Below are 15,759 nucleotides of genomic sequence, written 5' to 3'. Positions count from 1 at the left end.
CTGGAGGCCATAATATAACAACATAGAATTGAGCCTGCTTCCTGACTTTGCTACCAGCCAGTCGGCCAACCTTGGGCAACTTAGTTCAATCTTCTAGCCTTTGTTTTTCCAATTCTTAATACAGATAATAATGGTAATTCCAGTAATGATTAATGGTATAAGTAAAGCGTAGGTATTAAATAAGTCTTAATCAGAAAATTTCTTCTTGGAATAGTGGGCTTTGGCACAAAATGCCAAAACTATAGTTACACTGACTATATAGCGACTGCTACAACATTTAAAAATAATTTATCTCTATGCTTGCTTCTTAGTAGACTATGTGTTCATTGAGGGCAGGGACTCGGTCACAGTCAGCAATGCAGAAGCCAGAATGTTGCCTGCCACCAAGATCGTCAATAAGTATTACTAAGTTGAATGTGGCTGAGGATTAAAACCTAGAGAGAAAAGGTGCAAACTCTGACCTTGTTTCTACCTTCTGGCATATGAATCATGCCAGACTCCTCTGAGAGTTCACCAGATTCCCATCTCAGGAAACCAACAGGCCTATGTAGGGTGCAGGCAGAAGTGTGGAGTGGACAATGGATTAGGTACCAGACAAGATTCAAGAGTTTAACTTTTTTGGTGAGTTCTTAGTTCTGCTTTATAGAAACTCAGAGTGATCAGTTACTGAATCTTTTGGTTAAAGTTAAGTCAGGAAAACGCCATATGTTGGACAAGAACAGTTAGTCTAGGGAGCAAAGAAAGCATGGCCACCAACGGCAGTCCAGGACATGAACTCCGTGTCTGATTCATAGCAAGAGAATAGATGTCAGCACTTTGACCATTGCCAACCCAGCTCTGAACAGCTCACAAGTGTATTACTCATTCTAGTCTATGCTTTACTGTACTCTGAGCACATCCTTAATAAATATATATATATATATCAAAAGCCTTGATATTTTCACTGTGCTTATGAATGACTAAAAATTTCATTGCATTTATTTTAAATTGGCTTTCAAATCACAGATGTATATTGGGATTTTTCATGTTGCTTTCTGGGGGGGGGGCATCACAAATATTCATTAAACACTATATTATACATCATATTCTGGCAATAATAAATCTTATATTTCAATTTTAATAATGAAATAATCTTCCTGTTTCATAACTTTGAGGAAAAGTACTGCATGTAGCCCTGCTAAGCTGAGTAATTTCATGGGTTCCAAACTGCAAGCTATTTAATAGCCTCTCTTTTATAATTATAGAAATTTATATCCCTCTCCTCATCTCCCACAAAACCCAGAGCTGATCTGTACAGCTGACTCAGAAACTGACTTAGAGGTTGGCACATTCATCATTTTTGACAATAAGCTGTTAGATTAGGTTAATGATTTAAGACTAGTATATGTTTGGGAATGGGAGAAATAAGTTTAAAACTAATTTATAGGAATATAATCCACTGGTCATTTTCATGTTTCATCCAAAATATTTTAGAGGATATCTCAATACTAATTGATCCCATTAAGGTGACAAAATGTACTGTTCTTGCTTTACTAAGAAGAGAAGAAAGTCATTCATCTCCTGTTAGGTTCAGATTTTAGTATAACCTGAAAGTTTACAATTTTCCAAATAATTAACATAATCTTAAAGTTATAAAAAAAGATTAGCATACTGTGGGTTCAGTTGATGTTATAAGTCAAATAACATCAGTATGTTGTGCATTTTTTATTATATCATAGAAGGAACTATAGCTATCCTGGTTACCCTTTTCAATATCCTATCTAATAAAAGAGAAAAATGGTAATTGGCGTATGACGATACCCTTTTCATTGGCTAATCAGGGCTATAGGCAAATTAACTGCCAACTAAGATTGGCAGTTAACTGCCAACTAAGATTGGCAGTTAACTGCCAACAAGATGGCGGTTAATTTGCATATGTAGGCACAATGCAGGGAGGCGAAAGGGAAAGCAGGAAGAAGCCCCCTGCCACTGACAGTGATCAGAAACCCAGGGGGGAGCTAAGAGCTGGGGGGCAGGGCAAAGGCGGCCCTGGGGCCGCCTTTGCCCTGCCCCCCAGCCATGATCAGAGAATCAGGTGCCTTTTCCGCCCTGGCCAGTGATAGCAGGAAGTAGGGGTGGAGCCAGCGATGGGAGCTGGGCACGGTCGAAGCTGGCAGTCCCAGGAGCTAGGGGTCCCTTGCCTAGGCCTAAAGCGAAGCCCACGGTCGCGGAGCGCTGCAGCTGCGGGTCCCCGCTGCCCGGGCCGGACGCCTAGGCCAGAGGTGTTAGGCCTGGGCAGGGGCGGAGCCTGCAACCACAGGGAGCTGGGGGTCCCCTGCCCAGACCTGACACCTCTGCCAGAGGCCTCAGGCCTGGTCAAGGGGCCGATCCGGTGATTGGTGATCAGAGGGTGATGAGGGTCAACTCCTCTGGCTGAGGCATCAGGCCTGGGCGGGGGGCGGAGCCGGGGATTGGGGGATATGATGGTCCCCTTGCCCAGGCCTGAAGCCTGGGTCAGAGGCGTCAGGCTTGGGCGGGGGGTGGAGCAAGCGATCAGAGGGAGATGGGGGTCCCCTGCCCAGGCATGATTCCTGGGCCAGAGGCCTCAGGCCTGGGCGGGGGCCAGAGCCAGTGATCGGGGGGAGATGGGGGTCCCCTGTCCAAGCCTGACACCTCTGGTGGAGGCGTCAGGCCTGGGCAAGGGGCCGATCCTGCGATAGGAGGGTGATGGGGGTCAACGCCTGAGGGCTCCCAGTATGTGAGAGGGGGCAGGCTGGGCTGAGGGACACTCTCCCCCACACATACCCAGTGCACGAATTTCTTGCACCGGGCCCCTAGTGTCAAAATATGCAACTATAGCAATTAATTCACATTTAACTCCTTCATGAGCCAGTGGGATACTAAACAGCTAATAATTCTATATTACGTAAACAACATATAACATGTACCTTTTTAAAATTATGTGTACAAAACGAATTTTTAAAAATCTGGTTATGTCAAGATTTTCTGTTTTGTGTTTTAAATACTGAGAAACATCTAAAACAAAATCACTAGTAGTTCCAAATGCAACTTTAGTGAAATGAGTCTGTTTAATTCTAGAGTTGTTTTCATACATTATTTTTAAATTTTTATATCATTATTTTATTTAGCACTCTGCCTTGTCTGATTATCAATATACTAAACAGGGTGACTTTCCCTTTGTTTTATATGCTAAATCTATATTATAGATGCCAATTTAAATGTATATATATTGCCATCAGGTTTGAAAACATTTTCAGAAAATAAACACGTTACATGGACTTTATTTCTAATTATTGGTACATTTACCATTATTTATAATATCTTATTTATACCACAATATTTTAGAGCATTTTCTTAGTATTAATAAATATAAATCTAGTATACATACTAAAAATAAAAGTACAAAAATAATTTTAACAATATAAATTTTAATTTGTGATTAAACCAATTAAAGTATATATTAATATTGATTAAAGTAATGTTCTTTGGATTCACAATCTTTCCATGCACCTCTTCAATATCCATATGTTCCTCTATGCTAATGGCCCTGTGCAGGCTGAGTCCCTCTTTTTGCCTGTCTCAGAGCTACTGTGGGAAATAAAAACAGTACATAGAAAGCTCCCAGCACTAGGTAGGAAGGTCAGCGGCAATAAAAAACTCCATGCACTTAAGGCAGATTTATGAGAAGCAAGTTCTCATAATAAGGACAGTTGTATGTACTTCCAAGTATTAGTGCTTTAGTTTTGTACATGAGAGAAAGTACATAAGAGACACACTTTCTGAGAACACTCCGTTAAAGCACTCTGAGAGACAGGAAAGAAAAAACTGAAATCAAGAGAAAATGAACATAAAATTTAGGTCACTGCTAAATGAATATTTTCCCTATGAGTTTTCCCTTACCAATTGCTTTTATATGCACTTCACATCTAAGTGTTTGGACTAAACACATCTAAAATCTTGCTTTTCCATTGATGCTCCATTAGCAGAAGTGAACTCTACTGCATCAGGGTCCAAGCTATTTTAAAAAGGCTGTGGGATCTTTGTACCCCACAACAAATCACTGTGATTTTATTCTTTTTTTAAAATATATTTTATTGATTTTTTTACAGAGAGGAAGGGAGAGAAATAGAGAGTTAGAAACATCGATGAGAGAGAAACATCAATCAGCTGCCTCCTGCACATCTCCTACTGGGGATGTCCCCACAACCCAGGTACATGCCCTTGACCGGAATCGAACCTGGAACCTTTCAGTCCGCAGGCTGACGCTCTATCCACTGAGCCAAACCAGTTTCGGCAGTGATTTTATCTTTTAGTCAGTTTCCACAGTGTGCTCTTGACTCCTGCCTCCTCAGAAGTCTAAAGCTCTGCAACAGGTGAAGTTGGTGTCTAAGGCACTTGCAGCTCTACCTAAGGACTTCTTGTTCTCTTCATCCTGAGTACATTTGCCTTAGAGGACTAAACAGAGCCCCTCGGACTGAACTTGGGTCCCTGTTCACACCATCTGTATGTCATCATCATACTCCCTTATTGATGTCAATCCTATGTTGTATAAGGGAAGACAAATGGGGGAATTCATAGTTGCATTTTCTTACTAACCTAGGAACCAGATACTGTGGATATCTCTTTCTTTTTCCTATGGTCTCCTGGAGTCTTGGTTTTCTTCATCATTTTCATTAAATGTTGCTAAGAATGAATATGGAGATCCTCCTGTTTTGCATACCTCAAATTACAATAAGCATCTCTATTATTTCTCCTCTTTCCTGCATTTCACCTTCTTTCTATCCCCCTACTTTCCCCACTAATCAAATAAGCATGTTGTCTTATATCTGAACAAAGGAGGGGCCTTTATCTGACCCTAGAGCTACAATCTTTTCTCCTCTTCATCTTCACAGCTAAACTATTTGAAAATGTAGTCCCCACATTTCATATCCATTTCTTCACATCTAAATGTCTCTCCAAGCCATAGTAATCCAGACTGTCCAGTTTTAGCACTGAAAATCCCATGGCCCAGGAAACCCCTCAGTCCTAGAAAACCTGGGATAATTATTCGCCCTGCCCTAAATCCCCCCTCCTCCTATAATCTCCAGCTACAGTCACTTCAAATTCTGAAGTTAAACCCTTTATATTTAATCCACTCAATTTTTTTTCACAATCTCCTAGTTCAATGCTCATCTGCCTCTAGCCTGTTGTACTAGCCTTCACAATGACACTGATTCCCTCATCCTACTATCAATCTTTCTAAAAGGCAAATCTGATTCTGTTACCCTGCACAGCAGTATAACACTTCAATCAGCTACTCATGACCCTGTATTTGCCCATCTGTATACCCTTGCCTGACATTTCTTTCTTCTTCCTTAAGTTCGATTCAAACATATTATTACTCCCACAATATACTATTGTAGCATCACCCTTCATGGCTTTGTACATGTGCTGCTCTTTCCTGCAATCTACCTTTCTCAAAATTACCTGCTATATTCTACTGACCCGCCAAATCTCAGCTCAGGAAATCACAGCCTACTCTTGGAAGCCATCCACACTCTTCCAAGCAGATGAGGGTCCTCCTGCTAGCTTTTCTGCTGTACCTTGTATATTTTATTTTAACACATACCTCATTATCTTTTTCTTCTTTCCCTATTTAATTACACTTAAGGAGAGGCACTCTATGTTTTCCTTTCATATGGGCGGCACCAGCAGCATTTCTATTTCGATAAATAATTGAAATAATGTTTAATGAAGTAATGAAATTATTTTTATAGCCCTTACATTTCAGAGGCAGGATAGATAAGAGTACATCAACAGGATCTTTTAAATAGAAACTTACAACCTGCCCTAGCACAATGACTTTGTCAGTTGTATTCATTACCCTGAAGAGTGACTGGGAGTCACTGGGTTTATTAAAACTAGGAAAAACTTGACAATTTTCTTACCGTCCTTGCATCCCATATAGACAGGGACTTATCTGCAGAAGCTGTGAGAAGCGTGTTGGAGCAAGGAAAGAACTCAATGCTGTTGACAGAGTCTATATGGCCATACAAAGTGCATCGGCATCTTTCACTGTAGAGAGAGAAATTAAAAGTTAAAATTGGAGTTAGCACCTACGTGTTCCTTATGCTGTCTCATTGTATAGAACAATGTTGATAAAACAGTTTAAATATCTAAGGTATAAAGTAGTTTAAATGGCAAAATGTACAAGAACAACATTTTTTAAAAATTATTATATTGATTTTTTACAGAGAGGAAGGGATAGAGATAGTTAGAAACATTAATGAGAGAGAAACATCGATCAGCTGCCTCCTGCACACCTCCCACTGGGGATGTGCCCACAACCAAGGCACATGCTCTTGATCAGAGTCAAACCTGGGACCTTTCAGTCTGTAGGCCAATGCTCTATCCACTGAGCCAAACCAGTTAGGGCAAGAACAATATTTGTTTTAATTTTAAAACTACCTTACATTCTAAGCACTTTATAAATTAGTAGCATGAAACTGACTAAAGTCACTTGCTAAAGCCATCTTTATACTACCTAATTTATTCCTTATCATGAATGACTACATAGAAATTGTTTCCATATCATAAACGAATATGCTGAGAAAAGAAAACAGCCCACTAACAAGTTAAGACCAGATAAACTGCTTTAAGTCTTTTTGTTTCTTTCCCTCTCAACATTAACTGTGCATTAGAATCACCTGAGATACTTTTAGCCCATACTTAGCCTCAAGGCCCACATATTCTATTTCAATTGGTCTGAGATGGAGCCTGAGTATTAGTGTGAATTAATGTCCCCTCTTGGTGATTATAATTTGCCTTCAGGGATGAGAATCTAAACCAATGGTTTTCAAAGGGTTTTACACAGACCGACAGCATCAGCATTTCTTGGGAAGATATCAAAATGCAAATTCTGCAGACTCATCCTCTGGGATTGAGGCCCAGGAACCTGTTTTAAGAAGCTCTCTATGTAATTCTGATTCAGGCTACAGTTTGAGGACCACTGATCTAAACTTAGAAATAACTGAAAAGAAAAGACAACTGCAGTTTTGCCTCCCCCCCACCCCCATTTTATGAAAGGGCTGTTCTTACTGAAATGGGGTATATACACAGCACTATCACTCTTCATTTGTAATGTTTGATTGCTTTTAATTAACTTTATTTATAAACCCATTTTTAAAATTGACAAAGAGTGGATATAAGGTAACTAATAATACTGTGAACAAATGAGTCAATATAAGTACATTTTTAATATGATGACCCATTAGTTAAGCTCTGATCAGTATAATACTTTTTTAAAAAATTCTTTATTGTTTAAAGTATTACATGTAGTATTACATATGTCTCCTTCCCCCCCACCATTGGGCTCTCCCAGGCAACACCCTCTCCTCAGCACATGACCTCACCCCAATAGTGTCTGTGTCCATTGGTTATGCTTATATGCATGCATACAAAGCCTTTGGTTGATCTTTTATGCCCCCCCCACCTTAAGGACTTAAATAGACTTTTCAAAAGTGGACATACAGAAGACCCAGAGACACATGAAAACATACTCAAAGTCACTAATCATTTGAGAGGTGGAAAACAAGACGACAATGAGATACCATCTCACACCTGTCAGAATGGCTATCATCAACAATTTGACAAACGGCAAGTGCTGACAAGGATGTGGAGAGAAACGAACCCTCGTGCACTGCTGGTGGGAATGCAGACTGGTGCAGCCACTGTGGAAAATAGTACGGAGTTTCCTCAAAAAACTAAAAATGGAACTCCCATTTGACCCAGTAACCCCACATCTAGGAATACATCCCACGTATAATACTTTTTGTCTGAATTATTGATAACTTTAATTAACTAATTTCTGATGCACTGTATGTCCTTCCATAGAATTGGGTTTATATTCATTTATTTTTCAATTTTTGAAATTCTTCATAAGTTCTGGTTCCTTTAGAAGACAGCTATCTTCTAAAGATGAATGGCAAAAGAAGGGAAATGAACTTAGGTTATCACTAATTTCTAACCATATTTATTGTCTTCCACAAAGACATATCACCAAGTATGTTACTGCCTTGTTCCCTGAAGTGCATCTCTCTTCCAATTTTGTATTTTAAAGTATAGATGTAGCTGTTGTAATACCTTCATGACAGCCTGTATTTTCGTTGTAAATGCTCCTGATCCCCTACCACCCTCCATCTGCCTCACCTATGGAATCTTCTTTACCTCCATTGTCTAACAATAGGAATGTCTCGTTAGGATTTACATTTCTAATCCCAGTAGAGTAACCCCTACTGTACTTCTCTCACCATAAACAACTATAAAATTACACATATTGTACAAGGCAACTGTTGCTGGCATTGAACTAAACACAGTGCAGTTTGGAAATCTCTTAACGAAGGGAAAAACAACATGAGCGCCATGGCCTCTGTGTTTTCTGCTTGGAAGCACTACCCCCTATCAGCTGCAGTGGTGGAAGGAACCCCGTTAGAACTAAAGTCTCACTGAGCCCAAGGGCAGTGAGAACAGTCTGGTTGCTGAATGCCTAAATTTGCAGGGTAGGGAACTTGAGCAAAAGAGGCTGCACTGGGGATGGCAGTAGTTTGTGTGAGGATTTATTATGAATCATCAGCCAAGGTCTAGAGGACATTTCTACAGAAGTTCCCAGGAGCCTAGAAGAGATTTCCTCTCTGTAGGTGAGAACTGCCAGAGACCAGGCACTGCTGGAAGACATTGGACTTTAATGCCAAGCAGAGTGGAGAGAACTTACTGAGTACCTCACACTTTCGGTTGGGACTGCAGAAAGATTCCACCCTAGAAGCAAGAGTCAAATTCATGAATTAAGTTCAAAACTCAAACTTTTCTGACCAAAGAATAAAACCAAGCTGTAGGGCAAAAATAACTTGCCTAAAATTTAACTGATTGCTTGTCGTAGAGCTCAGGAAGTATGTCTCAGCGCTGTGGCTGTTGCAATGGTGTGAGCACACTCCACCATGACATGCTTCCTCGGCACACCAGGAAGTAGCAATGCCCACCTGAACTAACTCCTAGAGCCACATGCATAGTACCCCAGCCTTTCAGCCATTGGTCGCCTATAGCAATGTGTCTCCCTCTGATTGGTCGCCTATAGCAACGTGTCTCCCTCTGATTGGTCCCCTCATGCTATATATACCCCTGTAGTTCCTCAATTAAACGGATCTGCGTCAATGAACCTGGTCCCCGGAGTTGTGCATGCAGATGCCCTAGCGCGTTGGGGCTCCGTCCTCACCCCCGAGGGACTCCCTGCTTCAATTGCTAAAACAGAATTCACTACCTTTCATGGAAAGACCACCTAACACAGACTCCCTACAATTTGCAATTAATAATATTTAGCATATAATTTTTAAATAATTAATACTGTAACTGCTCAGAAATTTCATTTATTTAATATGACCTTTTATCCTTTCCTTCCTTTTGATTCAAACTGGCCTCATCTAGCACCCTGATTCACCTGCCTCTTTGTCCCTGCACATCACTCCCTTAGTTATTAAGCTCTTGGGACAATGACAAAGCCTTGACCATAGAGACAGAGTTCTAATAAAACTAGAGATGACATTTAGGCCTCAGTTCTATTTCAGCGCCAAAATGACCCCACTGACCACATCTTCGCGAAATCAGATGAAGTAACACCATGGCTGACATCAGGACCAGGTGCACTGATCAACACTACTCCCTACCCTAGTGTTGACCAATCAATAGAGACCACAACCGTGACTATGACCCTAACCCCCTTAGTCACCATGAATAATGATCGTTCCCCTATATAAACCCATCCCTTAGAAGCCATTGGGGAGCCAGATCTTTGAACATTAGCTCACGTTTGACTCTGGGTGTGGTGCCATTTCCTCAACTAATAAACTTCTACTTTCTTTGCTGAAAACTCCTGTTCCCATCTTATTTGGCTTTGACACATGCAGGCAAATGGACCCCAGTAGTTAGTAATGCTACACATGTGAAGAGGCTGAAAATGTGACTCATACATACATATTTGTGAATAACTGAATATTTATAGTAATCCTATTCTTGTCAAGTATGTTTTTCATACACACATGGATCAAGTTTCATACATGTTCACGGAGAGAAAGAGAATCTTTAATATTTGGAATAGCTATTCCATTGACATATATGTCTTCTGCTTTCTCAAGGCATGAAATATATAGCTGCTGGGAGGTGTTTTATGTTTAATTAAAAGGAAATAAAAAGGAAGAAAACACAAAGATAGACAAAATTTCATAAAAATTTAACAAAAACAAGCAAGATAATATAAAGCAATACAGATTATTGCAATAAAAAGAAAGATATATGTGAACAGCATCAGAAAAATATTAAAGTATGGTTCATATTTCTAACCTCCTATGAGCAATTACTGAAATAAAAGTTCCATCTGTGACAAAATCAAGCAATACACTTTGGAAGTGGTTGATTAGTAGCAACTTATTAAAAGGCCATATTTATTAAATAGAATAAAACTAAATAGGATTTTTATTATTTTTAATTGGAGCATTTCAACATATAAAGAATTATGCATTTACTTTAATTTTTTTACATAAAGAATTAGCCATTAAACTAAGTATTCTATTTGCAAAATTTGGTAATATTTTTTTTAAAAAAATGCAACAGTATTATGAGTATACTTATGTCATCACAATAAAGACCTAAGAAATACAAATACACAGGAAATACACAATCTAAGTAATGCCTGTCCTTATGTATTGTATGCACTATTGAGAAGGGGAAAAAATGGTGCACATTGACAATTTATATTCGAGGTTTGTCTGTTATCATTAAAACCTAATTCAATTATTTTGGAGTGATGATTCATTTAAGGTGGTGAGGTAGATGAAGCAATTTCTCAATTATACATTAAAGTTCACATAGCTTCCCAAATGAAAAGGAAAGGATGGGTTTTCTTATAGCTTAAGGGAAGAAAGAACTGCTCAAGGGGGAAAGAAATCGGCTCCAGAGTCACTGGCTAAAGGTGGGGGCATTCCAGGCAGGCGAGTTGCAAGAGCAGGCTTGTGAGAGATTAATTAGCTGCCAGAGAAGGAAGTCCTACTCAGAATTTCTTTGCAAGGTGAAAATGGACTAAAGTGATGGAGCATGACAGCACCGTAAGAAATGGAAGTGATTTGTACATTTCCATCAAAAACATAAACACTGAAGCTTGATGCAATTTTCTCTCTGTTGCCCTGTCTGCTGGTTTCCTATCATTTTTGTAGGCAGAAGTTAGTTCACAAGCAATAGCTCATTCCTCACTTACCTCCTGCCTTTTTTTTATTTCCCTTTGTCTCCTCTATTTTCTTTCCCTGCCCCCTTGATTTAATTTATTATTCTAGTAACCGAATGAAGGATATTTTTCTGAACTTTCCACTCGCTGTAAAATAAAGCTATCTATTCTTCTAGAGCAGTTACATTTTCATTTAAAATGCATTTCCCATACATATGTTAACTCATAAGACTTCACCCTTTCTCCTTTGTGAGGCATTCAATTTTAGAGGTTTTATTTTATTTTTTGGTGTGTTTGTCAACACTATAATATTGAATATGAAACCGTACCTTTAAATTTAAGGTTTGTATGAATTTAGAGATCAGTAAAATGTGGTTAATGAAATTATGGAACATTTACAAAAGGCAACAGCAATATATGTTTAAGTAAATATGAAGAAAAGGGCCCAAAATATCTATCCTTATTTTGAAAAAAACGAACTGGAATTCATTATCTTATTAACCCTTAGTAAGACCTGGATTTTAAATAGTATTTATATAATAGAGCCAACATACAATGATGAAATACTTCATGGGGTTTATCTTTATGAAATACTATCTAAAATAAACATAAGTGAAACCTATTTAAATCCTCATATTGCAATTCATAACATTCAAGTTCAGTAAGGGATCCCTCCCGTCTCTGGTTGTTTATTAAAGTTGATATATATATATATATATATATATATATATATATATGTACACATATATGCTCTAAAACCCACTAGATTGCATATATATATATATATATATATATATATATATATATATATATATATATATATATTAGTTCTAAAACCCACTAGATTTCTTATCTCAGCAAGGCAAACTCTTCAGGTGACATCCAAATTTTGACTTCAGAAGTCAACATGTTAATAATGAGAGCCTTTTGTTTGCCCTGTATTACCACAGATAATATAAAAACCTTCACGGGGCAATAACTTCTTTTCTGTTACTATGGAATTCAGTTGAACAGTTAGTGAAGGAAGTGATATTTAAATAAAATCTACCAGGGAGTCTGTCACAAACTCTACCTTCAAGTTCTCTATAATCTATCATGAAATAATAATCTGTGATGTGTTCTGAGTACCTCATGGAGGAAAGATCATGAAAAGGTCACAGTTCCTGGACAAGGAAAGTTCTTGTCCAAAATCCTAAACCATAAACATACAGTCTGAGCATTACTTCGAAATGGTAATAACACTTCACAAATGTAAAGGGCATGTTCCTGGTGAACTCAAATACCTGAAATGCAGCCAGGAGGTTGGGAATAAAAGCAAAAGGTAAATAAATAAAATAACTGTGATAGAGCTGAGCACTCAGAGTACTAAGTCCTCACTCAGACTTGTTGGACAGTCAACTGAATTGTTTTTGCTAAGGGTGTGGGTGCAGGGAGTGGTTAAGAGGCTGCCCTGCTGTGCAAGTTGATAGCAGTGGATGTTTAGAAGCAAATGGCAGTAAACTGGGAAATGGAAAAAATAAAATAAAAAGACCAAATATTGGAATGGCAACCTGAGGGAAATTAGTAAAGGCAAAAGGAAATAACTCTTTTTACTACACTGTTCCTACATTTAACAGTAAGCATCTATTGAGTGCTTACTGTTCTAATTTACATATATTAACACCCTGAAGTGCAGTTGCCCCTCATTACTTGCAGATTCCCTATTTGTGAATTGCTCACTTGCTAGACGTCATTTATAACCCAAATCAATGCTTTTGCAGACATTCCCAGATGTGGGCATGCACAGAATGGCAAAAAGTTAGTCACATGATGTGCACATTCCCTGCTGAGGTCAAACTAGGCATAGCTCTGCCTTCTTATTTCAAATCTCATACTATATATACAAGGGGTCCTTTGTGTAGCTTTAGTGCCACTGTTTTCACATTTTTGTGTTTTTCATAGTAATTTGCTGTTCAAATGGCCTTCAAGTGTAGTGTTATCCAGTGTTCCTAAGAGCAAGAAGGCCATGATATGACTTATGGAGAAAATACGTGGGTTAAATAAGCTTTGTTCATGCATGACTATGAGTTCAAGGTTAATGTATCAACAATACATAGTAAACAAGGTGCCCTTAAACAGAAACAAACACAAAACAAGCTTATATATTGATTGCTTGATGAACCATACTGCAGGAAACTAATCCTGTGTTTCTCTTAGAAACGAGGATTTCATATTCACCAATTCAGTGTTTGCTGTGACTTTATAGAATATAGCTGACTACCTTAAATTACAAGAACCAACTGCACTGATAAGTTTTACAGTTTAAAGATAAGAAAAGCTTGCCAAAGCCGGTTTGGCTCAGTGGATAGAGCGTTGGCCTGCGGACTGAAAGGTCCCAGGTTCGATTCCAGTCAAGGGCATGTACCTGGGTTGGGGGCACATCCCCAGTGGGGGATGTGCAGGAGGCGGCTGATCGATGTTTCTCTCTCATCGATGTTTCTGACTCTCTATCTCTCTCCCTTCCTCTCTGTAAAAAATCAATAAAATATATTTTTAAAAAAAAACATAAGAAAAGCTTGATATACAGAATCCTGGTAATTAGCTCAGTATTACACAGGTAGTTAGTGATGGAGGTACCATTCCCCGTGCCCCCCCGCCCCCCAGATAGTTGGCTTAAGACCATGAACTTTTATCCACTATCTATACTATCTTCCTCATTGCACTGCATAATATAATGCCAACTGAGGACCTTGGATCACCAGCCATTGATGAAATTATGCTCCGCAGGCAGAACAATACTACATATATTTCATAGAAAGTTGATTTAAGAAATAGTTCCTATTGAAACAGTTCAGTGCTTGAGGTGAAGCATTATCAAAAAATTAATTTCTTTTAGCCTATCCTCACATAGGCCAGACAGATCAACTTTTATGAATTAGAAGCACTTTTAAATTTAGGTAAAATAAATGTTATCAGGTCTGGCATAGTGGTACGTACGTTGTATTCAATTAGTACTGCTCACAAGACAATGGTACACATCTCTCCCTAGTTCCACATTTAGTGACTTCACCAGGGAATTTGAAACTTGTCATGATGGGAGACTTAAACCATGGAAACTGACAAGTGCCACACATCAGGGTTTTGTTTTTCTGAGAGTAGTTTATGAGTATTCCACTGCCTAATCCCAATATCTTCAGTTCAGCCAGAATTTATTTATATTTCAAATTTATTAAAGATTTCTTTAAAAATCCCATTCATCACTTGATCACGCCTTGCATGTATAGCAAGTGTTTCCTTTGCATCCTTTATTTTATGTATTTTGTGTTGTTTTGATGTTTATATATTTTATAATCCAGCACATTTGATATGGTGAGAATAAATGTCAGTGCCTCGGTTTTTAAGAACGCAATACCAAACTATTTCCTTAGTGATTCCCTGACTCTTCCTTTGCATTCTGAGCATAGGCTTGAACCTACCAAACAAATTCAAAGTATTCTTTTTCCTGAAGGACAGAAAGGGCTAGAAGTGAGATTGTCACATTGACTCATGGTCTAGGTGTCTGAAGTTAATAGACTAAACGAAATGGTTACTTATGCTTTAGAACCTGTGTCTTATGATGTGGAACCATGAAAGGCAATCCTTCATGTGCCTGAACCTCAGACCGAATAAGAAAGTGAATGCTCACATGCTTCAATCACACGCTGCTGCTTTTTTTTTTTTTTCCAGTAGTTAGGTGAGTTTCTAAAGAACTTGGGATTCTAAAAATTCTATAATTCAAACCTATCAACCACCTTTTCAATGTCTTGTTTTTTACATACAAACAAATCAACAGAGTTGTTGTGAATTATTTTTTCTTGCAAACAAAGCTTTAAACAAAATAGGAAATAAAGTAGCTTTAAAGATCATTGTAAGCAACTTCATTGTTAATGGGAAGTTGATCAATAGATGTAACATTTAGTACTTTAAATCCAAAAAACACTTCTGAAATCTTCCATTCAATTTTCTTTTTACAAGATATTTTCATATAATATGGTCAAAAGTAGCCACATTGACACATTTGAATCTTATACTTCTTTTCCTTTCCATGTCAAGACTTTGAAAGAGAGTTTAGTCAGAAGCCAGGATTGGGAAAAAGGTTGATGACAAAGGGCAAGATCTCAAGCCACCACAGCTGGACTCTAGGAGAGTAGGGAGCCCAGAGAGGAGAGCAGAAAGGAGAGGAAGCAGGGCTGAAATGAGGGGGAATATCCTGAGATATCCAGGGTCTGGAATGTTGGGGGATGGGGCGGGGGAGATTTCAATACGGGTTTCCCTCATGCTCAGAATTTTATTCAAAGCTGGGGTTTCTTGTCCTGAGTAGTGCGGCTTAGTTGGCTGAGCATTGTCTTGCACACAAAAAGGTCTCCTGGTCTCCTGTTTGATTCCTGGTCAGGACACACGCCCAAGTTGTGGGTTCAGTCCCTGGTTGGGGTGCATATGGGAAGCAACTAACTGATGGCTCTCTCTCACATGAATGTTTTTCTCTCCCTCTCTCT

The 15,759-nt window shown here is 38.7% G+C and overlaps 1 protein-coding gene across 1 annotated transcript in view; it reads right to left on the bottom strand.

Annotated features, from left to right (window-relative positions):
* SPAG16 (sperm associated antigen 16) overlaps positions 1-15,759 on the bottom strand; it is an 849,807-nt gene that overhangs the window by 470,757 nt on the left and 363,291 nt on the right. The window contains exon 13 of the mRNA XM_059702463.1: positions 5,928-6,054. Within this exon, the coding sequence (XP_059558446.1) occupies positions 5,928-6,054 (127 nt within the window). The remainder of the gene's footprint in view (positions 1-5,927; positions 6,055-15,759) is intronic.

Source organism: Myotis daubentonii, chromosome 7 (genome assembly GCF_963259705.1).
Source record: "Myotis daubentonii chromosome 7, mMyoDau2.1, whole genome shotgun sequence".
In the NCBI taxonomy this organism is placed as follows: Eukaryota; Metazoa; Chordata; class Mammalia; order Chiroptera; family Vespertilionidae; genus Myotis; species Myotis daubentonii.
The sequence above is the reverse complement of the archived record's forward strand: the minus strand, read 5'-3'. Positions and strand labels throughout refer to the sequence as shown.